Raw genomic sequence first — 25,211 nt, 5'->3', positions numbered from 1 at the left:
TCCACTGGACTCAGCTCACATGGGGAGAACCTGCTTCTGCTGCCACTCCCCCTCTTACCTGGGATGAGATCACGTTTGGAGGAAACCTGGCACCATCCCTACGGTGAAGCATGGTGATGGCAGCATCATGCTGTGGGGAGGATTTTCAGGGACAGGGACTGGGAACACGCCCCATTCACTTCGAAGGGGCTGTAGAGGAGCGGGTCGAGAGTTTCAAGTTCCTTGGTGTCCACATCACCAACAAACTATCATGGTCCAAACACACCAAGACAGTCGTGAAGAGGGCCCGACAACGCCTTTTCCACCTCAGGAGACTGAAAAGATTTGACATTGGTCCCAAGATCCTCAAAAAGTTCTACAGCTGCACCATCGAGTGCATCCTGACCGGTTGCATCACCGCCTGGTATGGCAACTGCTCGGCATCCGAACATAAGGCGCTACAGAGGGTAGTGCGTACGGCCCAGTACATCACTGGGGCCAAGCTTCCTGCCATCCAGGACCTATATACTAGGCGGTGTCAGAAGGGAGGCCCAAAAAATTGTCAAAGACTCCAGTCACCCAAGTCATAGACTGTTCTCTCTGCTACCGCACAGCAAGCGGTACCATAGTGCCAAGTCTAGGTCCAAAAGGCTCCTTAACAGCTTCTACCCCCAAGCCATAAGACTGCTGAACAATTAATCAAATGGCCACCCAGACTATTTACATTGACACCTCCCCCCTTTGTTTTTACACTGCTGCTACTCGCTGTTTATTATCTATGCATAGATACTTTACCCCTACCTAAATGTACAAATTACCTCAACTAACCTGTACCCCCACACATTGATTCAGTACCAGTACCCCTTGTATATAGCCTCGTTATTATTTTATTGTGTTAATTTTTATATATTTTTTTACTTTAGTGTATTTAGTAAATATTTTCTTAACTCTATTTCTTGAACTGCATTGTTGGTTAAGGGCTTGTAAGTAACCATTTCACGGTAAGGTCTACACCTGTTGTATTCGGCACATGACAAATACAATTTGATTTGATTTTTGATTTGGAGACTAGTCAGGATCAATGGAAAGATGAACAGAGCAATTTACAGAGAAATCATTGATGAAAACCTGCTCCAGAGCGCTCAGGACCTTAGACTGGGGCTAAGGTTCACCTTCCAACAGGACAACGACCCTAAGCACACAGCCAAGACAACGCAGGAGTGGCTTCGGGACAAGTCTCTGAATGTCCTTGAGTGGCCCAGCCAGAAACCGGACTTGAACCCGATCTAACATCTCTGGAGAGACCTGAAAATAGCTGTGCAGCGACACACCCTATCCAACCTGACAGAGCTTGAGAGGATCTGCAGAGAAGAATGGGAGAAACTCCTCAAATACAGGTGTGCCAAGCTTGTAGCGTCATACCCAAGAAGACTCGAGGCTGTAATCGCTGCCAAAGGTGCTTCAACAAAGTACTGAGTAAAGGGTCTGAATACTTATGTAAATGTTCTAGTTCTATGTATCATATCATTTCATAACATAACTTTGTCCTATTTCTATGTATATTTTGTATTACCATTGACACCAATGTGTTGATATAGCATTTTCTTTTGAAATGATTTTTCTTTGTCTCGCTGTGACAAGGTACTCGCCACATCCTGGTTCTGTCATCAGAACACGTCACATTCAGAGAGTTGAACCTATTTCCTGTACATCTCTCTGACACACACACACGTTTTCTCTACACACTCTCTCACACACACATTCTCTCTCTCTACAGACACTTTCTCTCTCTCTACACACACACTTTCTCCATCTCACACTCACACTCTCTACGTCCACACTTGCTGTCTGCTAACTAACAGTGTCAGGAATACCATCTATCATGGTGGGCTACTGTCCCATCTGTGGGAAACCCGTCTACTTTGGTGAGTGCAATGTGTGGGTGTGTGTGTGTGTGTGTGTGTGTGTGTGTGTGTGTGTGTGTGTGTTTGCAGTGTCATACAGTGGGTCAGAGATGCCATAGAATTATGGAATAGTTACAGGTTTCTGAGAGGCATCGCTCACAAATCTTTTCTAGCTTCAATCGTTATATCTTTCCTATTGTGTGTGTGTGTCTGTGTGTCTGTGTGTGTGTGTCTTTGTGTGTGTGTGTGTGTGTGTGTCTCCATGCTCTGAACAGTCTGTTATGACTCACACACAGACAACAGGAAGTGGCTTCTCTGAGGGAGCAGACTGTTCTCTAACACACCGGCTATGCTCCAACACTCTAACCTGGTGTCCTTTCCTTTCTAACCGGCCTTCTTTTCATCCCGGGATAAGTTCCAACACCCTAAACTGGTCTCTTTTCCTTGACTGGCTGGGTTCCAATAGTCTAACTTGGCTTCCTTTCCTTCAGAGGCTGGGTTCCAATAGTCTAACCTGGCTTCCTTTCCTTCAGAGGCTGGGTTCCAATAGTCTAACCTGGCTTCATTTCCTTCAGAGGCTGGGTTCCAATAGTCTAACCTGGCTTCCTTTCCTACAGAGGCTGGGTTCCAATAGTATAACCTGGCTTCCTTTCCTGCAGAGGCTGGGTTCCAATAGTCTAACCTGGCTTCCATTCACCTGGCCTCCTTTCCTTTCCTGTGTCTTAAGTCCTCACTTGCATTATTTGCATGTGTCCGGTACAGGAACTAGGGTTGCAAATATAAACCATGAACTTAGTAAATAGCATTGGTGTTTAATATGAGGGTTTCAGCATGAAATATTCTTTATATATATTTATTTGACTGTCAATATGTCTTTGTTGTAAATGTGTTGGCGCCAAACTGGTGGCAGTTGGGAAAAAAGTAAATAGTTGTCAGAGTTGCAGAATTAATTTAATATAATGCCATTGTTGATTAGATGCTTTTTTTCATTAATTAGGCTATTTTCTTTTGAAAACGCATGGACCATATGGACACAGACACACTATATAGGAATACTTTAAAAAAAAGTTACTCAAGTATAAATTTCCAAAGTTACCATAGAACATTCCAGTAACTTTGGTATATTACCGGTAGCTTAGCAACTCTAACAGGAGCCTAACAGGTAACTCTCCAGTCACAGTGCAGATCTCTCTCTGAATGGCAGACACCATTTGACCTCTAACCCCTGCTATCCTCTAACCCCATTGGTTCATGACAGACATTTGACCTCTAACCCTTGGTTTCCTTGAACCCCATTGGTCCATGACAGACATTTAACCTCTAACCCTTGGTATCCTTGAACCCCATTGGTCCATGACAGACATTTAACCTCTAACCCTTGGTATCCTCTCTCCCCATTGGTCCAGGTGAGAAGAAGAGGTCGTTGGGGCGTGACTACCACCCTCTGTGTCTGAAGTGTCAACAGTGTCAGAGACAGTTGACCCCAGGACAACATGCAGAGGTACGGAGAGAGAGAGAGGGTACAAAGACAGGGAGAGGGAGGCAGGGAGGGAGAGAGGGAGGGAGGGAGGGAGGGAGGGAGGGAGGGAGGGAGGGAGGGAGGTATAACGTGGAGGGGGAGATGTAGGAGGGAGAGGAGGAAGGGAAGGGGGAGAGAGAGTAAGTCAGGGAGAGAAGGGGGAGGGGAGAGAGATGGAGGGGGGAATCTCTATCTATCTATCTATCTATTTATCTATCTATCTATCTATCTATCTATCTATCTATCTATCTATCTATCTATCTATCTCTATCTATCTATCTATCTATCTATCTATCTATCTATCTATCTATCTATCTATCTATCTATCTATCTATCTATCTATCTATCTATCTATCTATCTATCTGTGTATCTCTATGTATCTAATGAACTAAGATGTTTTCTGTGCATTGTGTTTCAGCATGATGAGAAGCCCTACTGCACTAACTGTTACATGAAGACGTTCGGTCCCAGAGGTAGCTACTCCCTGGTGATGTACTGTACCAAATGGCAGCCTATTCCCATAAATATGGTGTATACAGTAAGTCTCTCATGTATCTCTCCTCTCTCTCTCTCTCTCTCTCTCTCTCTCTCTCTCTCTCTCTCTCTCTCTCTCTCTCTCTCTCTCTCTCTCTCTCTCTCTCTCTCTCTCTCTCTCTCTCTCTCTCTCTCTCTCTCTCTCTCTCTCTCTCTCTCTCTCTCTCTCTCTCTCTCTCTCTCTCTCTCTCTCTCTCTCTCTCTCTCTCTCTCTCTCTCTCTCTCTCTCTCTCTCTCTTCTCTCTCTCTCTCTCTCTATCTCTTGTCTCTCTCTCTCTCTCTCTCTCTCTCTCTCTCTCTCTCTCTCTCTCTCTCTCTCTCTCTCTCTCTCTCTCTCTCTCTCTCTCTCTCTCTCTCTCAGCAGGTAAGGGGAGAATGATGTCATACTGTCACAGCTCAGCCTCCTCTTCCTCTTCCTCCTCCTAGGAACCAGTCTAACCAACAAAACAAACAAAATACAACCTAATGAAAAATAACAGCCTATCAACAATGGTCTATGTTCAACCAACCTGACATTCAGCCAACAAGCCAATGACTAAACATCTAGGCCCAACATTCAACCAACCAACCAATGTTCGACCAACCAAGAAATAACCAATAGACAACCAACCTGACATTTAATGAACTACTATCCAATCAACAGACATCAGTCTCACTCTGAAAGTCCCCCTCTTTCAGTCAATCATAAAACAACTACCTGGACCACAACTTTGTGCTCAATGGAGACAACGGTTGTTCTTCAATAAAACAAAAGCTCCTACAGCCGTCTTGTTGCAGTGTGTGAGTTAAACACAGGGTCCCTTTAGGCCTCAACACATCCTTATACTACACATGTTGTACTGGAGTGGACACTCCCTAGCAAGATCATGTCTAGAATACCACCGGAGTTCTGAACACACACACACACACACTTACAGAATTGGAGTGTAGCTATGCACCTCTCCCTTTCTCTGTCATCAACCAAAGCCAGAGAAGGAGTGTGTGTATGTGTGTGTGTGTGTGTGTGTGTGTGTGTGTGAGAGAGAGAGAGAGAGAGAGTGAGAGAGAGAGAGAGAGAGAGAGAGAGAGAGAGAGAGAGAATGAAAAACCACAGTGTGCCATCACAGCTGCAAGATTTGTGACCTGTTGCCACAAGAAAAGGTCAACCAGTGAAGAACAAACACCATTGTAAATACAACCCATATTATGTTTATTTATTTTCCCATTTGTACTTTAACTATTTGCACATTGTTACAACACTTTATATATACATAATATGACATTTGAAATGCCTTTATTCTTTTGGAACTTCTGAGTGTAATGTTTACTGTTAATATTTATTGTTTATTTCACTTTTGTTTACTATCTACTTCACTTGCTTTGGCAATGTTAACATATGTTTTCCATGCCAATAAAGCCCTTAAATTGAAATTGAAATTAGAGAGAGAGAGAGAGAGAGAGAGAGAGAGTGAGGAGTTGAGAGAGAGAGGAGCACAGAGAGAGGGAGGAGAGAGAGGAGTGGGTTGGGAGGGCAGAGGAGAGAGAGAGAGAGAGAGAGAGAGAGAGAGAGAGAGAGAGAGAGAGAGAGAGAGAGAGAGAGAGAGAGAGCACAGTCTGCTGGAATGGGCATTTGAGTGAAACAGAGCTGGTACACATGCACACAAACACACACACACTTCTTCCTGTTCCTCTGTTAGTAGTGGAACACACTTCCCCCTGTTCCTCTGTTAGTAGTGGAACACACTTCCCCCTGTTCCTCTGTTAGTAGTGGAACACACTTCCCCCTGTTCCTCTGTTAGTAGTGGAACACACTTCCCCCTGTTCCTCTGTTAGTAGTGGAACACTTCCCCCTATTCCTCTGTTAGTAGTGGAATACTTTTTTTCTTGATCATGAAGTATATTTAAAACCAAATGTTTTACTGGGTGACTTTCACTTTTACTTGAGTCAGTTTCTATGAAGGTATCTTTTCTTTTACTCAAGTATGACAGTTGGTTACTTTTTCTACACTGCTTCCATCCAGCTATCTACTATCATTATCTACTATCATGTGTGAAAAACTTGGTTGGAAATCACACAAGACTGATCTCAGTTAATTCATACTGTATGTTGTAGTCTGTCTAAGAGAGAAATCACACAAGACTGATCTCAGTTAATTCATACTGTATGTTGTAGTCTTTCCAAGAGAGAAATCACACAAGACTGATCTCAGTTAATTCATACGGTATGTTGTAGTCTTTCCAAGAGAGAAATAACACAATACTGATCTCAGTTAATTCATACTGTATGTTGTAGTCTGTCCAAGAGAGAAATCACACAAGACTGATCTCAGTTAATTCATACTGTATGTTGTAGTCTTTCCAAGAGATAAATCACACAAGACTGATCTCAGTTAATTCATACTGTATGTTGTAGTCTTTCCAAGAGAGAAATCACACAAGACTGACAGCCTGTGAGTTTATTAAAAGCATTCAGTGATTACATGGCAGTTTAGAGAGCAACAGGTCTTTATCTGTAAAGGGTAAATAACATAACATCAACATAATCTGCACTCACATCACAAATATGAAATAAACACTTCTCAACAATACCTTTGAGATCATTGATATATATTACCATATTTATTTACTTTAATTTGATTAATTGATTGATTTGCACACAGCATATTCACAATTTAATGTATATCAGACCTGAACTAAGTACTATACTTTCTCTGTAACCCACAGATCATAAGAGAATAACATAAATATCTCTATATACTACTAACATCATAACAATAATCTACATAATGATCAATACCATAATATTTATAATGAATAACATCATTATCTCTATACTACTAACAACATCATAACAATAATCTACATAATAATCAATACCATAATATTTATAATGAATAACATCATTATCTCTATACTACTAACAACATAACAATAATCTACATCAGTCAATATCATAAAATGTATAATCAATAACATCATGAGAGGTAAACAACAGCAACAAAACAACCCCCAACAAACTAAAATGACCCCTTTATTCAGATGTTTCAAAATACAAAAGAATGACCAGATGATTATAATAATACATGGACTAATAATGGAAACACACAAGATAAAGAATCTAAGAGAAACACTAAATAAGATAAAGACATAAAGACAAAAGCTAAAAGCAGCAATACATTCTGGAACACAAAACAGACGTAATTGAGATACTCTCTAAAAATAATCAAATCCCATGTTACCCAAAACCCCATGTTACCAAAACCCCATGTTACCCAAAACCCCATGTTACCAAAACCCCATGTTACCCAAACCTCATGTTACCCAAAACCCCATGTTACCAAAACCCCATGTTACCCAAAACCCCATGTTACCAAAACCCCATGTTACCAAAACCCCATGTTACCCAAAACCCCATGTTACCGAATCCCCATGTTACCAAAACCCATGTTACCAAAACCCCATGTTACCCAAACCCCATGTTACCGAATCCCCATGTTACCAAAAACCCCATGTTACCGAAACCCCATGTTACCCAAACCCCATGTTACCGAATCCCCATGTTACCAAAACACCATGTTACCAAAACCCCATTTTACCCAAAACTCCATGTTACCCAAAACCCCATGTTACCAAAACCCCATGTTACCATAACCCCATGTTACCAAAACCCCATGTTACCCAAACCCCATGTTACCGAAGCAACATGTTACCCAAAACCCCGTGTTACCATAACCCCATGTTACCAAAACCCCATGTTACCAAAACCCCCATGTTACCGAAACCCCATGTTACCCAAAACCCCATGTTACCAAAACCCCATGTTACCAAAACCCCCATGTTACCGAAACCCCATGTTACCCAAAACCCCATGTTACCAAAACCCCATGTTACCAAAACCCCATGTTACCCAAAACCCCATGTTACCAAAACCCCATGTTACCCAAAACCCCCATGTTACCAAAACCCCACGGTACCATGGTGGTACAAAACAAACAAAAATGAATAATGGTGGTTACAATCACTCCTTTTAGATTTCTTCCAAGGTTATAAAAATATAAACTAATTCTTAACTTGTGTTATTAAAATTAGAACCACTTAAGGTTTGCCGCCACATTTTAAACACCAGTCCACTGCTGACCATAGAGTTCAAAACACAAAACTAACCTAAGATCAACATTTAAGGTCAGCATCATTCTACTCCTACTCAGTCCCCTGGGCTGCTCTCTCCTCTCCCGGTCCAGCTTCAGCTATGGAGCTCAGAGAGACCATCTCCATGGCATTGGCATCAACATAAAGATCCATGCTGCTCACCCTGTTCACTCTCTTCTGCCTCCTGGTGGTCTAGGGAGACACAGCACCAAGAGTGAGTGAGTCAGTCATGGACTAATAATGGAAACCCTTCAAGATAAAGAATCTAAGAGAAACACTAAATAAGATAAAGACATAAAGACAAAAGCTAAAAGCAGCAATACATTCTGGAACACAAAACAGACGTAATTGAGCTACTCTCTTAAAATAATTAAAACCCCATGTTACCCAAAACCCCATGTTACCCAAAACCCCATGTTACCCAAAACCCCATGTTACCAAAAACCCCATGTTACCCAAAACCCCATGTTACCAAAACCCCATGTTACCATGGTTGCAAAAAAACAAACTAAAAGGAATCATGGTGGTTGCTGTCACTCTTTTTAGATGTCTTCCAAGGTTCTAGAAAGATAAACTAATTCTGAACTTTTCAGCTATTATTAAAATCCCGGTCTCTCGTTCTCTCTGTGTGTGTGTGTGTCTCTGTGTCTCGTTCTCTGCTGCGCGCGCGCCTCTCATTCTCTGTGGGCGCGCCTCTCATTCTCATCTGGTTAATCACACACCTTAAACACATATATAGACCAATGTAGAATCTGAACCCTGCTCATAGACACAAACATTTAAATGACTTGTAACGTCTGAGTAAATGTCTTTACCTTGTAGTACAGGTAGATGGTGGTGATGGCTGTCAGTAGGATCAGCAGCACTACAACGTGTCTGATGATGAAGGCTGGCAGAGGAGAGGCTGCAAACAGAAACACCTTTGATGAGGGGACTGATCATCATCATATAGATCTGTGGGAAATCTGTCAATGACAAAGTTATAAGTCTGGATCATGTTCAGTTACCTGTGACGGTGAGGTTGAGAAGCTCGCTCTCAGAGGAGAAGTTATGAGAGAAAACATAATTGTCATAAACACAGCTGTAGTTCCCTTGGTGGGAGTCATCTGCAGCAGGGAAGAGGAAGGCAGCAGAGTGATTGACAGCTGGCTGGGTCTGGGTTCTGTTGGAGCCGGTGAACGTGAGGAGGAAGTACCCTCCTGGGTACTGTGGCTGAGTGGAGCAGGTGATGGTGAAGCTGTAGCCCCTAAACACTTCAGGCCCCTGGTGGCCCCTGGAGACCCCTCCCATTGAGTCAGTCAGGAAGATATCAGGCTGGACCAGGAGATCTGTAACAATAAAAGAGAACAAGAAAAACCTCTTCAACTAGTTTCCTATAGATATGACAATAACATCAGCATGTAACAGTGCTAGCCACCCTCCCTCACAGGGCAACATGAGTAGTGGGCCTACAGTCACTGAGACAACATATGTTGATATCAGGCTGAAGCAGGACATCTGGAACAAGAGGAGAGAAAAAGAAAACATAGCTCCTCAACTACTTTCTTTCCTCATTTAGATATGACAATAACATGACATGTGACAGTGGTAGTGAGTAGAGACGTTCAGTGAGATAACGTTCAAATACAAAAGCATTCTGGGATATTTAAGTTGTATTTGATTCCTACTTGACTGATTGATCTGTTTTGCAAAGCAGACTTACAAGCTAAACAGTCATTGTGAGCGGTGCAGAGGAAGTTGTATGAATGAAGGAAATCAGTTGAATATAATTATAATATCTTGATATTACCTGAGCAGATCACTGTGACTACAGGAAAGAGATCAATTGTTCTCCAACACTCCCTCAGTGAAGGCTCAGACCCAGAACAGATAACACTAATCCCTCTAGTGGTGTTTCCACGTAGTACTGAAACAGTGGAGCCACAACCCAGCTGTCTACACACTACTGCAGCTACAGCCTCCTTGTTCAAGTCTTCAGCTCCCACAGTCCTCCACTCTCCCTGGTCGTACCGCTCCACTCCACCAGCACAGCGACTGCCTCCTCCCACCAGCCTCACATCATCAGGCTCTGAGAAAAGAAGAGAGAGAGACAGTAATCTTACTATTTTCTCACTAAAACACATCTACAGTGGGCTCCAAAATTACTGGCACCCCTGACTGCACAAACAATACTTTAAAAAATATAAACAATACTGCACTTTATTAATGTTTCAATGGAACCAACCAAACTCATACAATTATTTAATACAAAATAAATGTCACCAAAATCAAGGTTTCATAATTATTGGCACTCCTCATTTAGTACTTAGTGCAACCACCTCTGGCAAGGATAACAGCATGGGGTCTTTTCCTGTAATCTTTGACAAGGTTAAGGAACACATTTGGAGGGATTTTGGACCATTCCTCTATGCAGATCCTATCAGATCCTTCACATTCTTGGGTTTGCGCTTATCAACTGCCCTCTTCAACTCAGCCCACAGATTTTTGATTGGATTGGATTGAGGACTGAGATCGCCATGGCAGAACATTGATTTTGTTGTCACAGAACCATTTCTGTGTGGATCTTGAGGTATGTTTTGGGTCATTGTCTTGTTGGAATGTCCACCTACGGCCAAGTCCCAGCCTTCTGGCAGAGAAAACTAGATTGTCAGCCGAAATTGCCTGATACTTGGTGGAATTCATTATGCCATCCAGTGCCCCTGGACCTCTGGAATTAAAACAGCCCCAAATCATCACTGACCCACCACCATATTTCACAGTGGGTATGAGGTGCCTCTCCTTGTATGCATCTCTGTTTCGACGCCAAACATGTCGCTGCTGTATCTGACCAAAACGTTCAATTCTTTCACAGTGATTCTTGGGGATTTTGTTGCTTCTCTCACCATCCTCCTCCCTATCCTGGGGGGCAAAATGCATTTGTGTCTTCTACCCGTGAGGTTTTCAACTGTTCCATATCTTTTTTTATTTTTAATAATTGCCCTGACAGTGCTCAGTGGTATATTCAATCGTTTGTGGATCTTCTTGTAGCCATTACCAGATTTATGAAGGTCTACGACCATCTGTCTCTTTTGAACTGCCAGTTATTTTGTTTTCTTCATGGTGTTGGATGACAAAGGGATATTGTATGCGTGTTACCTCATTTTTATACCCTAGTGAAACAGGAAGTGATGTAATGGCTCAATATAGTTCCTTAAGACTTAGATACACTTAAATAAGTGGAATTTAATTCCTGGTTAATAGAATAATTATTAATGACTAATTATTACACCCTGAAACTGTGTGAAATGTGTTAGAATGTGTGAGTGTAGGACCAGTAAAGATTATGACATTGAGCTACTATTTAGCAATGTGAGTAAGAGTTAGACCAGACAACAAGGGACAAGGAGAACTGGCTACAGACAACTGGGAAACCAAGATAAAGAGGCCTCCCAATTAAGGGAGGAGAGAAACGGTTAGGCTTTGTAAGGAGTATGAGGACGGCGATAACTAAGGAATGCAGCCTATGATAAGAACATGTGTTTGTGACCTGATGGTTAGGAGAGCAGAGGAAAACAGCCCGCCTAAAAGGGGTGGGGTTTTTGTATGACGTGTGAGTATAAAAGATGGACTCTGAAATTGTGATGAACAGAATTCTCAATGAATAAAGGCCTGACTATGCAGACCGGGACTCTGTCCGTTTCTTGATCCAAAAGCATTACAACCTTTTGGGAGACGCACAGAGACACTGAAATAGTTGAGTTCAACCATTGAGATTAAAATATTCACTTAACACTGGTTTAATTTTGGTAGATGTTATTTACAATAATCTTTAAGGGAGCAATTAATTGTGAAACCTTGATTTGGAGGACATTGATTTTTAATTTAATCAATAAATGATTTTGGTGGGTTCCATTGGAACATTAATATAGTACAGTATTTCTCACATGTTGGTATTTTCAGTTTCTCTCTATAATTATATTGTTTATATTTCTTTAAGTATTGTTTGTGCATTGCCAAACAGGGGTGCCAGTAATTTTGGAGCCCACTGTATATTGCCTCTCATATTCTTCACTCCAGGTGAGAAACAATGTTGATTGAGTGACAAACTGTTTCTTACCTGAGCAGGTGAGTCCAACAGCATTACCAGGTAGGCAGGTGTTGTTTTTTCTGTCTGAGGTGTCACAGTCCAGGAGAAGGGACTCATTGCCTTTACACTGGAACTCTTTATCCCAGGTCTGACCCTCACCTTCTCCATAGAGCCCCCCCTGTAGAGCTGCAGGAGCCCCACAGCCAAGCTCCCCACAGACTACCTCTGCATCCTGCTGGTCAAAGTCAGCTTCACACACTGAGGCCCAGGACTGATTGGACTTCACCTCCAGTCTCCCAGAGCAGAGACCAGTTCCATCCACAAGCTGCACAGACTCTGGAGAAAAAGAGTTGGTTGAACATTCAATCCGTTTTGTTGATGACACTGTCAAGGACTAAACACAAATATGTTGGATAAAAGATTGTAGTTTGCTATGTTTGATACTGTAAGAGGTAGAAATGGGTTCTTAGTCACTCAGGACAGGGTTGGGAATAATGCAGGCAGGAGACAGGAATAAGTTCACTTCACTTTATAGAAAATAAACAGCTGGACATCCATCAGGCAGCTTCACTTCAGTAACATCTGAACTACAATGATCTGCCCATGCACATCTCCCATAAACCAATATGACAAACACAAATATAATGTTTAAATACATCTAACATCTCTCCCTCTCTTTAAATGAAATGAAAAAAACATAAAACATGATATATGCTAATCTTGTATAATGTACAAATTAAATCTCTCAATATTACCAGTCTCTTACCTGAACAGATCACATGATGATAATATTCACAATCAGAGACACCAGGTAGACTTTCTATGGTGTCACACTCTCTAATAGTAGACTCATCTCCACTGCATCTACTCCATAGTGTGACTACTCCTCTTCCCTCTCCAACCAGAGGTCCTCTAGATTCAGCTACAGCATTCCCACAGCCCAGCTCTCTACACACAACCTTAGCAGCTCTGATCATCCCCCCCAACAACCAAGGACATAGACCTGACCACTCTCCTCTGTAGAAGACTTCCACATTCCCAGAACAGGAAGTGTTCCCATTCACCAGTCTGACTGATTGTTCAGCTGTAAACAGCAGAGAGGAAAACATAGTGGTGAGGACAGATTATGACAGGGCTTCTGTTATTCTAACAGCAGTAATGCTTTGTGGTTGACAAGTATTAGTAGTTCCATAAAACAGTACTTGTTATTGGGTTTTAGAATGGTGTGTATGGACACATGAATTTCTCCATGTGGGATAATAAAGTTGACTAATATTGAACTGCTATAATCACTGTAGATTTATACTCTACCTACCTGGTGGACTGATGCTTTGAGCCTGGATATCTGAGGAGAAGGAGAGAGAGAGAGAGAGAGAGAGAGAGAGAGAGAGAGAGAGAGAGAGAGAGAGAGAGAGAGAGAGAGAGAGGCAGAGGTTAAATGAACATCAACATGACCTTTCATGATGTGATGGGGAAGATAGGCTTATCGTTGGTATGATGCAACAACACACGTGTGTACACACACTATAGATACAAAAGTATGTGGACACCCCTTCAAATGAGTGGATTCTATTTCAGCCACACCCCTTCCTGACAGGTGTATAAAATCGAGCACACAGCCATGCAATCTCCATACACAAACATTGGCAGTAGAATGGCCCATACTGAAGACCGTCACAGGATGCCACCTTTCCAACAAGTAATTTAGTAAAATGTCTGCCCTGCTGGAGCTGCCTAGGTCAACTGTAAGTTCTGTTATTGTGAAGGGAAACGTCTAGGAGCAACAACGGCTCAGCGTGAAGTGGTAGGCCACACAAGCTCACAGAACGGGACCGCCGAGTGCTGAAGAGGGTAGCGTGTAAAAACCGTCTGTCCTCGGTTGCAACACTCACTACGAGTTCCAAACTGCCTCTGGAAGCAACGTCAGCACAAGAACTGTTAGTTGGGAGCTTCATGAAATGGGTTTCCATGGTTGAGCAACCGAACAAAAGCCAAAGATCACCATGAGCAATGCCAAGCATCGGCTGGAGTGGTATAAAGCCCACCGCCATTGGACTCTGGAGCATTGAAAACGCGTTCTCTGGAGTGATGAATCACGCTTCACCATCTGGCAGTCCAAAGGAAAAAATCCACGCAGCAATGTATATTTACCATTACCTCACTAATGCTCTTGTGGCTGAATGGAAGCAGGTCCCCGCAGCAATGTTCCAACATCTAGTGGAAAGCCTTCTCTGAACAGTGGAGGCTGTCATAGCAGCAAAGGGGGACCAACTTCATACTAATGGTCATGACTTTGGAATGAGATGTTTGACAAGCAGGTGCCCACATACTTTTGGTCATTTAGTGTACATTCCCTTTCCATGGAAATGTGTAACTCTCTTTGCAGATGAGTTTATATCTAATTTAATACCTTTGCTTTGTCTGTTTTTGAAATCATTCATTTCAGAGGTCAGAGGTCAAGCTGAGCCGGACCAAAAGTGGAAGAGTGGAAAAGGTTACTGGTTGTGATGACATCACTGGTTAGAAGTCAGTGATGAAAAGATATTCAGTTGACTGCATGTTAGTCTGTTGATGTTAATTTAACCTCTCTCTCTCTCTCCCTCTCCCTCTCCCTCCCTCCCTCCCTCCCTCCCTCCTGTTGATCTTGACTCAGGTAACAGACCTCTAACTTCTACCCCCCCCTACTCCTGCTCTAACATACAGTATCTCACAAAGCTGAATACACCACTCGCATTTTTGTAATCAATAACATCATTATCTATATACTACCAACAACATCATAACAATACTCTACATCATAATCAATATCATAACATTGATAATCAATAACATAATTATCTCTATACTACAAACAACATTATAACAATAATCTGACAGTTTGAACCAAGGAAGCCTTGTGGTGGACCAATGTGGTTGATTAACAGAGCATCTGAGTATGTCCCAATAATATCTCCTTTCTCCTGAAGTGTGCACTTGTTCACTACTTCTCATAATCTAAAAGCATTGGATTGGTGGAGGCATGGACTAGTGGGAGTTTCCACCATATTTATAATGTGATGTAACCCTATCACCACAGGCTCAGATAAATCCATTGAGTAAAAGTATGGTGAAAAGGTCCACTCAGTACATAATAAACCTGGTATGACTAAACTCGCTAAAGAAAAACCAAAGAGACCAGGGTTCTTACCTACAGATAGAATGTGTATATAAAAAGAATGAATAATGAATGATCCACTTGCAAACAATTGGCAATACACACAATACAATAATATTTAAAGATTACCTAAACCCGGGTGCTAAACTGAAAATGTTCGTTGGCGCCGTTGGAGCTATAAAAAACAAACAGTCTAACCCCACAGTTATCACGGTAGAAAGCCCTTGAAACCAACAGTTGACTATTTATAATCCAATAGGCAGAAAGTGCCCTGCATGCATCCGAAAAACGATGTCCAGTGTCCCCGAAGCCCTTAAATGACCTCAGACTAAACTGTCCTCTCCAGCTCCCGATCCGACGGACCCAAGCAGCTCCTGAAGCCACTGCCAGTGGCACTGGAACCTTCGTCAATACAGCCAAGCAGCAAGCGAATTGAGACGATTCATTTCTACAATATTCAACTATACATCTTATTTTGTTAAGGTAAGTAAAGTAGAGTGCAGTTAAAACCAATTCGGGGAAAAAAACGTACACAAAATGTTTTCCAACTTCACAAGCGCACCTCTCCCCTCTGTTCAACCTTCCCAAGTTCTCTCACGTCACCCCGCTCCTCCGCACACTCCACTGGCTTCCAGTTGAAGCTCGCATCTGCTACAAGACCATGGTGCTTGCCTACGGAGCTGTGAGGGGAACGGCACCTCCGTACCTTCAGGCTCTGATCAGTCCCTACACCCAAACGAGGGCATTGCGTTCATCCACATCTGGCCTGCTGGCACCCCTACCTCTGCGGAAGCACAGTTCCCGCTCAGCCCAGTCAAAACTGTTCGCTGCTCTGGCACCCCAATGGTGGAACAAGCTCCCTCACGACGCTAGGACAGCGGAGTCACTCACCACCTTCCAGAGACACTTGAAACCCCACCTCTTTAAGGAATACCTGGGATAGGATAAAGTAATCCTTCTACCCCCCCTTACCCCACCCCCCAAAAAATAAAATAAAACATATTGTAAAGTGGTTGTTCCACTGGCTATAAGGTGAATGCACCAATTTGTAAATCGATAAGAGCGTCTGCTAAATGACGTAAATGTAAATGTAAATGATGTCACCATAGTCTAGGACCGATAGGAACGTTGACTGAATAATCTGCTTTCTACTGTTTAGCGAGAGGCAGGACCTGTTTCTATAGAAGAAGCCCATTTCTATTCTCAGCTTCTTAACTAACTCATCAATATGCTTTTTAAAAGACAGCTTTTCATCTATCCAGATTCCCAGATATTTATAAGCAGGGACACAATCAATATGGACACCATTCAAAGTACATTAAATCAGTTATTTTGATGTGCACTAGAGAACAACATATACTGAGTTTTCCCTGCATTCAATGCTCATTTCAGGTCAATAAAGTTTTTCTGTAATTCCATGAAGGCAGACTGTAGTTCAGATAGAGCCTGGTCAACCGTGGGGGAAATAGCATACACAGCAACTATCAACTGTATACAAGTGGAGGTTACAGTTTTTTATAGACAAGTCAATATTGTTAATGTAAACAACATAGGTGCAACTTTGGTTTTAGAAGTGGGGGAGACATAACTTTATTTATATTCATTTTTGTTTTTATCCAGTTGGATAAACACTCCAAACAGCCTACCCGACTGCTCAGAACCCTCCGCATGGTCCTAAAGCACACTGTCGCCTGATTTAACACCATCAGTAGATACACATTGAGTTCTATCTGTCAAGTCATTTTTTTACCAGTTACATGCAGCCTGGTCTAGGCCAATTGAGCCAAGCCTCTGAATTAGCAGTGAGTGATCAACAGCCTTTGACAGGTCAATGAAGAGGGCAGCACAATGTTGCCTTTTATCCTTACAGTGAACCAAATCATTTATAACTAGGGATGCAGCAGAGATAGTGCTATGACCTGGTCTAAAACCCCACTGATGTACATTTAGAATACATCTTAGCTGATAATTAATTAAGGATTCTAATATTTTAGCTAGGCAAAAAAGTTTATAAATAGGGCGATAATTATTTAGGTCACAAGGGGTCACCACCTTTGTGAAGGGGGAGTACATGGGCCGCCTTCCAAACCTTGGAGATAGTACCAGATATAACTGTCAGGTTACGGGTTGATGATTCAGCAATCAGGGGGGCAGAGAGCTGCAGTAGAAATGGATCAAGCATATCAGCCACAGTGGATTTAAAAAAAACATTAATCTTAAGCAAGACATCTAGCACATCACAGATAGTAAATTGTTGAAATGAAACAAAGATTGACTAGAAGGTTAGGGACAAGAAACGTATTCTACCTAAGCTACATCAGCACAATGTAATGAATAATGTTATTATTGTTTTCAAGTGAGTACACAACTCTAGTCTAGGCTGTAAACTGCAGTGAATAGCCCAGGTCATTTTAATAACCGTTCAAAAACCAGGCGTTTTGAATACATATTAATTTCAAAATAACTGCATCTAGCCTGTCTGATTTGGATCAGTTATGGGTTTTTACTCGGCAGTTTAACCTAGAAGGTCCAGGAACATTAGCAGGACAGCAATATGATCTATTTTGTCATGATGTATAATCTAACAGAAACAGGCTAATGAATATGAATTATAATCATGCGTGAGCGCGGAGGAAGTTGGATCCATTCCTTCCTCTCTACTCTCTCCTCACCTCCTTCTCTAAACCCATTGGAGAAGGTCATTCTAACCTAAAATGCTACAAGGAAGCAGCTAGCAGCCAAGCAAAATAGTCTTGAGTGGCAACCAATCTGCCCAATTAGCTGTTAAGTTTCCATACACCCACTTATGTTGATCCTCCCACTTCTTTAGCAACACCCACTTTCAGACACACTCCATGTATGCAGTTACCCTCTGGGATAATCTCAATTGTAGAGTATACTCCTCGCGGCCTCTCTCCTCACCTCCTCTCTCCTCATTGGATGAGAAGGTCAGAGGGGCGGGACCTCTGGCTTTCTCATCCAATGGGTTTTGAGAAGGAGGCGAGGAGTATGCAATTGAGATTCTCCCCATGACTGTGAAAGGTTGCCATAAAGCAGTGTGCACTGTATAGAGCTCGCCAGCTTGTAGCCTAAATGAATGGGGAAAGACTAGGGTTTTGGGATAAACGCTGAAAATAAGGTCTGAGATGAACACAGACTTAGTAGATCTTATACGTTTTGTTCTGTGAGATAATATCAGTCAGGTAACATGACCTTTATAAATTATGAAGCCTTTATGTTTTGTTCTATGAGATAATATCAGTCAGGTAACATGAACTTTATGAATTATGAAGCCTTTATGTTTTGTTCTATGTGATTATATCAATCAGTTAACATGATCTTTATGAATTATGAATCCTTTATGGGCTTTTTCTGATTACATAAATGCTTCAAATTTCACAGAAAGTGACGTTAGCTGATGAAAATTATCTCATATAATAAAACGTAGGCTATAAGATCTCCTAAACCTGTGTTTACCACAGACATTATTGTCGGAATTTATCCAAAAACCCGACAAAAACTCCATTAATTTCCCCATAGGATTTGTCCAATGAACCGAGGTGGAGTTTGTGCCTACAAAAAGTTTCCATTACTATTGCTCTGTATAGGGCAGTGGTCCCCAACCTTTTTCAGTTACCCAGAGGACCCTCTCATGTGCATTTTACCAGTAACCCTCTGGTCTCATGAGTCTTCTCAAGTACCCCCTGTGGATAGTCCAAGTACCCGCAGGGGTCCTAGTACCCCTGGATGGGAAACACTGCTAGTGAATAGGGTCCCTTTGTCTTCCTGTCATACAGTTAAATGTCCACAAGATGGCGATGTTTACCCAGTCTGGGCCAGGGTTGCACTACAGAACTAACACTGCTGAACCAGGCCTACGGTGGAAAACAATCCTTTATCAAGGTTATGGGTCCATTCATATCTAGCTAGGCCTGTATTCATGAAGAGTTTCAGAGTAGGAGTGTTGATCTAAGACCCCTTTTGCCTTTTAGATCATAATGAATAACATTACATGGACAGTGGGGAACTGATCCTACATTTTACATTTACATTTGAGTCATTTATCAGATGCTCTTATCCAGAGCGACTTACAGTTAGATCAGCAGCACTCCTATTTCTTTCCTGATTGATACGGCAAAACCTGACCACACGCACATTACGTTAATTCTCCTAATCGGCTACGTTCATTATCCTAACCCGCTACGTTAGTTCTCCTATCCTGCCACGTTAATTATCCTATCCTGCCACGTTAATGATCCTATCCTGCCACGTTAATGATCCTATCCTGCCACGTTAATGATCCTATCCTGCCACGTTAATTCTCCTAACCTGCTAAGTTAATTATACTAACCTGCCACGTTAATTATCCTAACCTGCTACGCTAATTCTCCTAACCTGCTAGGTTAGTTCTCTTAACCTTCTCCGTTAGTTCTCCTAACCTGCAACATTAGTTATCCTAATCTCCCACGTTAGTTATCCTAACCTGCTACATTAGTTATCCTAACCTCCCACGTTAATTATCCTAACCTGCTAAGTTAGTTCTCCTAACCTCCGCAGTGGCGTGTATTCATGGTTGCCAAAGGAAGCCAGGCTTCCCCCAAAAGAATTACCAAGAAAAAAACATATAAAATAATGTATCTTTCATCTCTCTGTGTTTTATCATTTTCCTTCAATTAGCAAGAGGCTGAATGTGCCTCACCGGAGAAAGCATCTGAGCGAGTGAAACGGTGCCCCTCTGTCTCTGTATGTGTAGGCCATTCTATCTGATGCTGTCTGGTTAAAAAGAGTAGGACTTTGCTGCCGCCCTGTAGCATTGAATGCTAACATTTGGCCTCCCTTGATCATAAAACATTAATTTAAATGCCAATCAGCGTTGAGCTAAAGTGTGAATGGTCCTGAAATAAATCAAATAAAATAACAAATTTCATAATGACCCCTGCGCCCACCCGACCCCCCACCGACCCCTCGCACCGCCCCTAGGAGGCCGCCCCAGAGTTTGGGAACTACTGATCTATCTGATGCTGTCTAGTTCAAAATAATATGACACTGCTGCCGCCCTGTAGCATTGAATGCAAGGGATGTAGCCTGATTAGCCTAAAATGAAAAGCATTCCAAATAGGCCACTAAAGCATGATTTGGCCACAGACGATCATTCATTAGCTTCTTTAAAATATATATATGTTGTGGATTGTTTTAAATCTCATTGCCTACTGTCAGAAGGAAAGGCATCGTGCGCAATTTCGACAGATAATTGTTGAGTTGAGACTGTCAGTGAAAAGCAGAGGCCCAGCCAGGCATATCGCAATATTTCCAAATACAATCGCGGGAAAACATAGTTTGGAAAGCAAATGTCTATTGCTGTAAAGAGAAGGCAGTGAAAATACATTAATCTTTCTTTTATTTAGTTATCAAAATTCTCAACTTAATTGAGTGAACAACAGTAAGGCCTATCTTATTGGCACCAGCAGAGAGTATCATTGTTGGGTCAGTGCCACTTAAAAGTAATTTTTCTGAAAATAATGTACGTTTTAAAGTTAATTTCCTTCAATTTGGAACATTTTGCCATGGGGCATAGAGTAAATGTTGCCGTTCTGAAGCAAGTTTGCTGCAATTCTACACATTTTTCCAAAGGGTGGAGGTAAATGTTAGCCTTTTTTAATATGATAACTGATAATCAATGGGCCCCAACCCGGTCGGTAATTCGACCATTCTTACTACAAGACTAATTTACCAATCTAAAGAAAATGTTGCTGACATGGGTTAATTGAGTGACTGCTGATGCACACATTTTGAAATTTCCTAGTGGAGGGGAGAGGGCCCTAGTGGAGCCACCTGGCTGAGAGGGCCCTAGTGGAGCCACCTGGCTGAGAGGGCCCTAGTGGAGCCAGCTGGCTGAGAGGGTTCTAGTGGAGCCACCTGGCTGAGAGGGCCCTAGTGGAGCCACCTGGCTGAGAAGGCCCTAGTGGAGCCAGCTGGCTGAGAGGGCCCTAGTGTAGCCAGCTGGTTGAGAGGGCCCTAGTGGAGCCACCTGGCTGAGAGGGCCCTAGTGGAGCCAGCTGGCTGAGAGGGCCCTAGTGTAGCCAGCTGGTTGAGAGGGCCCTAGTGGAGCCACCTGGCTGAGAGGGCCCTAGTGGAGCCAGCTGGCTGAGAGGGCCCTAGTGGAGCCAGTTGGCTGAGAGGGCCCTAGTGGAGCCAGCTAGTTTATATTTCATTTACAGTGTATTGACCGACGGCCTATACAGGTCAGGACTGATACACTCGTTTTTATTTGTTTATTTGTTTATATAGTTAAATTACTAAAATTTCAAATGTCTTTCTCTTTTGAAACTTTTGTGTGTTTAATGTTTACTGTTTGTGATTGTTTATTTCACTTGCTTTGTCAATGGTAACATATGTTTCCCGTGTCAATAAAGCCCCTTTGAATTGAACTGAGAGAGAGAGTGAGAGAGGGGGAGGGCAAAAGAGAGGAGAAATGAACATCAACGTGACCTTTCATGATATGATGGGGAAGATTAGCTTATCGTTGGTATGATGCAACAACACCCATGTGTACACACATTCCCCTTCCATGGAAAGGTGAACCTCTGTTTGCAGATGAGTTTATATATAATTTAATACCGTTGCGTTTGTCTGTTGTTGACGTCATTCAATTCATAGGTCAGAGGTCAAGCCGAGCCGGACCAAGAGTGGAAGAGTGGAAAAGGTTACTGGTTGTGATGACATCACTGGTTAGAAGTCAGTAATGAAAAGATATTCAGTTGACTGCGTGTTAGTCTGTCAGCCATATCTCTTTTGACATCTCCCTCTCTCTCCTCCTCTTCTCTCTCACTCTCCATCTCCCCTCCCCTCCTCCTCTGTCCTGTAGCCGCAGGAAGTTGTTTGGGGGTGTAGAAATACAGCTAAACCTAGGGTATGGTTAAATGGGGTGTGTAGAAATACAGCTAAACCTAGGGTATGGCTAAATGGGGTGTGTAGAAATACAGCTAAACCTAGGGTATGGCTAAATGGGGTGTGTAGAAATACAGCTAAACCTAGGGTATGGCTAAATGGGGTGTGTTGAAATACAGCTAAACCTAGGATATGGCTAAATGGGGTGTGTAGAAATACAACTAAACCTAGGGTATGGCTAAATGGGGTGTGTAGAAGACTAATTTACCAATCCTGTGTTAGAACAGCGCCGGAGAAGATGGCTGCCGTTTTACAGCCCTCTAACCAATTGTACTATTATGTGTGTTTTTCCGCGTTATTTGTAATTTATTTTGTACATAATGTTTCTGCCATCGTCTCTTATAACCAAAAAGAGCTTCTGGATATCAGGACAGCGATTACTCACCTCGCATTGGACGAAGATTTTTTCTTCAACGAGGCGGCCGAGAAAGATATCATACAGACACCCGACAAGGCCCAAATCCCCGTCATTCGCGTGAGGAAGAGACGGAGATATCGCGGACGCAGATCCGGGTGCCTTGTAAGGATCCGACGGCGAGCGAGTAAACTGCCTCTTCCATCAATCCTATTAGCCAACGTTCAAGCTTTTGAGAATAAAATGGACGATTTAAGATTACGGTTATCCTACCAACGGGACATTAAAAACTGTAATATCTTATGTTTCACGGAGTCGTGGCTGAACGACAACAATGATAACATTCAGCTAGCAGGCTATACGCTACATCGGCAGGACAGAACGGCCGACTCTGGTAAGACAAGGGGTGGCGGTCTGTGTATATTTGTAAACAACAGCTGGTGCACAAAATCAAATACTAAGGAAGTCTCGAGGTTTTGCTCGCCTGAGGTAGAGTATCTTATTATAAGCTGTAGACCACACTATTTACCAAGAGAGTTTTCATCTATATTTTTCATAGCTGTCTATTTACCACCACAAACCAATGCTGGCATTAAGATTGCACTGAATGAGTTGTACAAGGCCATTAATCAACAGGAAAACGCTCATCCAGATGCAGCGCTCCTAGTGGCCGGGGACTTTAATGCAGGGAAACTTAAATCCGTTCTACCTAATTTCTACCAGCATGTTAAATGTGCAACCAGAGGGAAAAAAACTCTAGACCACCTTTACTCCACACACAGAGACGCATACAAAGCTCTCCCTCGCCCTCCATTTGGCAAATCTGACCATAACTCTATCCTCCTGATTCCTGCTTATAAGCAAAAACTGAAGCAGGAAGCACCAGTGATTCGGTTAATAAAAAAGTGGTCAGATGACGCAGATGCTAAGCTACAGGACTGTTTTGCTAGCACAGACTGGAACATGTTCCGGGATTCTTCAGACAGCATTGAGGAGTACACCACATCAGTCACTGGCTTCATCAATAAGTGCATCGATGATGTCGTCCCCACAGTGACCGTACGTACATACCCCAACCAGAAGCCATGGATTACAGGAAACATCCGCACTGAGCTAAAGGGTAGAGCTGCCGCTTTCAAGGAACGGGACTCTAACCCGGACGCTTATAAGAAATCCCGCTATGACCTCCGACGAACCATCAAACAGGCAAAGAGTCAATACAGGTCTAAGATTGAATCATACTACACTGGCTCTGACGCTCGTCGGATGTGGCAGGGCTTGAAAACTATTACAGACTACAAAGGGAAGCACAGCCGCGAGCTGCCCAGTGACACAAGCCTACCAGACGAGCTAAACCACTTCTATGCTCGCTTCGAGGCAAGCAACACTGAAGCACGCATGAGAGCACCAGCTGTTCCGGATGACTATGTGATCACGCTCTCCGTAGCCGATGTGAGTAAGACTTTTAAGCAGGTCAACATTCACAAGGCCGCAGGGCCAGACGGATTACCAGGACGTGTACACCGAGCATGTGCTGACCAACTGGCAAGTGTCTTCACTGACATTTTCAACATGTCCCTGACTGAGTCTGTAATACCAACATGTTTCAAGCAGACCACCATAGTCCCCGTGCCCAAGAACTCTAAGATAACCTGCCTAAATGACTACCGACCCGTAGCACTGACGTCTGTAGCCATGAAGTGCTTTGAAAGACTGGTCATGGCTCACATCAACAGCATAATCCCAGAAACCCTAGACCCACTCCAATTTGCATACCGCTCCAACAGATCCACAGATGATGCAATCTCTATCGCACTCCACACTGCCCTTTCCCACCTGGACAAGAGGAACACCTACGTGAGAATGCCATTCATTGACTACAGCTCAGCATTCAACACCATAGTGCCCTCTAAGCTCATCACTAAGCTAAGGATCCTGGGACTAAACACCTCCCTCTGCAACTGGATCCTGGACTTCCTGACGGGCCGCCCCCAGGTGGTAAGGGTAGGTAACAACACATCTGCCACACTGATCCTCAACACGGGGGCCCCTCAGGGGTGCGTGCTCAGTCCCCTCCTGTACTCTCTGTTCACCCATGACTGCATGGCCAGGCACGACTCCAACACCATCATTAAGTTTGCCGATGACACAACAGTGGTAGGCCTGATCACCGACAACGATGAGACAGCCTATAAGGAGGAGGACAGAGATCTGGCCGTGTGGTGCCAGGACAACAACCTCTCCCTCAACGTGACCAAGACAAAGGAGATGATTGTGGACTACAGGAAAAAAAAGAGGACTGAGCACGCCCGCATTCTCATCGACGGGGCTGTAGTGGAACAGGTTGAGAGCTTCAAGTTCCTTGGTGTCCACATCACCAACGAACTATCATGGTCCAAACACACCAAGACAGTCGTGAAGAGGGCACGACAAAGCCTAGTCCCCCTCAGGAGACTAAAAAGATTTGGCATGGGTCCTCAGATCCTCAAAAAATCCTACAGCTGCACCATCGAGAGCATCCTGACTGGTTGCATCACCGCCTGGTATGGAAACTGCTTGGCCTCTGACCGCAAGGCACTACAGAGGGTAGTGCGTACGGCCCAGTACATCACTGGGGCAAAGC

General features: G+C 43.0%; 2 protein-coding genes across 3 annotated transcripts; one reads left to right on the top strand and one right to left on the bottom strand.

The window, feature by feature from the left end:
• The first annotated feature begins 1,707 nt into the window (after window positions 1–1,707).
• On the top strand, window positions 1,708–4,734 carry LOC311125976 (cysteine-rich protein 1-like). 2 transcript variants are annotated; one of them, XM_084200000.1, is made up of 4 exons: window positions 1,708–1,904; window positions 3,290–3,384; window positions 3,822–3,876; window positions 4,302–4,734. In XM_084200000.1, the coding sequence occupies exons 1-4, from the start codon at window positions 1,862–1,864 to the stop codon at window positions 4,361–4,363; spliced, it is 255 nt and encodes an 84-aa protein (XP_084056126.1). In that variant the 5' UTR covers window positions 1,708–1,861; the 3' UTR covers window positions 4,364–4,734. The 2 variants fall into 2 exon arrangements, with proteins under 2 accessions (XP_084056126.1, XP_084056125.1); XM_084199999.1 differs by having other exon boundaries at window positions 4,299–4,734.
• A 4,026-nt stretch (window positions 4,735–8,760) lies between these two features.
• LOC311125978 (uncharacterized protein) lies at window positions 8,761–9,921 on the bottom strand. The gene is made up of 4 exons (XM_084200001.1): window positions 9,855–9,921; window positions 9,073–9,393; window positions 8,881–8,969; window positions 8,761–8,787 (listed from the first exon to the last, which is right to left on the bottom strand). The coding sequence occupies exons 2-4, from the start codon at window positions 9,353–9,355 to the stop codon at window positions 8,776–8,778; spliced, it is 384 nt and encodes a 127-aa protein (XP_084056127.1). The 5' UTR covers window positions 9,356–9,393; window positions 9,855–9,921; the 3' UTR covers window positions 8,761–8,775.
• Between the last annotated feature and the right edge of the window lie 15,290 nt (window positions 9,922–25,211).

Source organism: Coregonus lavaretus (genome assembly GCF_964263955.1).
Source record: "Coregonus lavaretus genome assembly, contig: HAP1_SCAFFOLD_866, whole genome shotgun sequence".
Classification (NCBI taxonomy): domain Eukaryota; kingdom Metazoa; phylum Chordata; class Actinopteri; order Salmoniformes; family Salmonidae; genus Coregonus; species Coregonus lavaretus.
Note: the sequence above shows the minus strand (reverse complement) of the source record. Positions and strands in the feature narration are given on the sequence as shown.

Bases quoted from the DNA above. Each gene is read 5' to 3' on its own strand.
- LOC311125976 (XM_084199999.1), top strand. From the start codon at position 1,862: ATGGTGGGCTACTGTCCCATCTGTGGGAAACCCGTCTACTTTG. The intron at 1,905-3,289 runs GTGAGTGCAATG...CCATTGGTCCAG, and splicing joins TGGGAAACCCGTCTACTTTG to GTGAGAAGAAGAGGTCGTTG. The intron at 3,877-4,298 runs GTAGCTACTCCC...TCTCTCTCTCAG, and splicing joins GAAGACGTTCGGTCCCAGAG to CAGGTAAGGGGAGAATGATG.
- LOC311125978 (XM_084200001.1), bottom strand. From the start codon at position 9,355: ATGGGAGGGGTCTCCAGGGGCCACCAGGGGCCTGAAGTGTTTAGGGGC. The intron at 8,970-9,072 runs GTAACTGAACAT...TTCTGTTTGCAG, and splicing joins TCTCAACCTCACCGTCACAG to CCTCTCCTCTGCCAGCCTTC.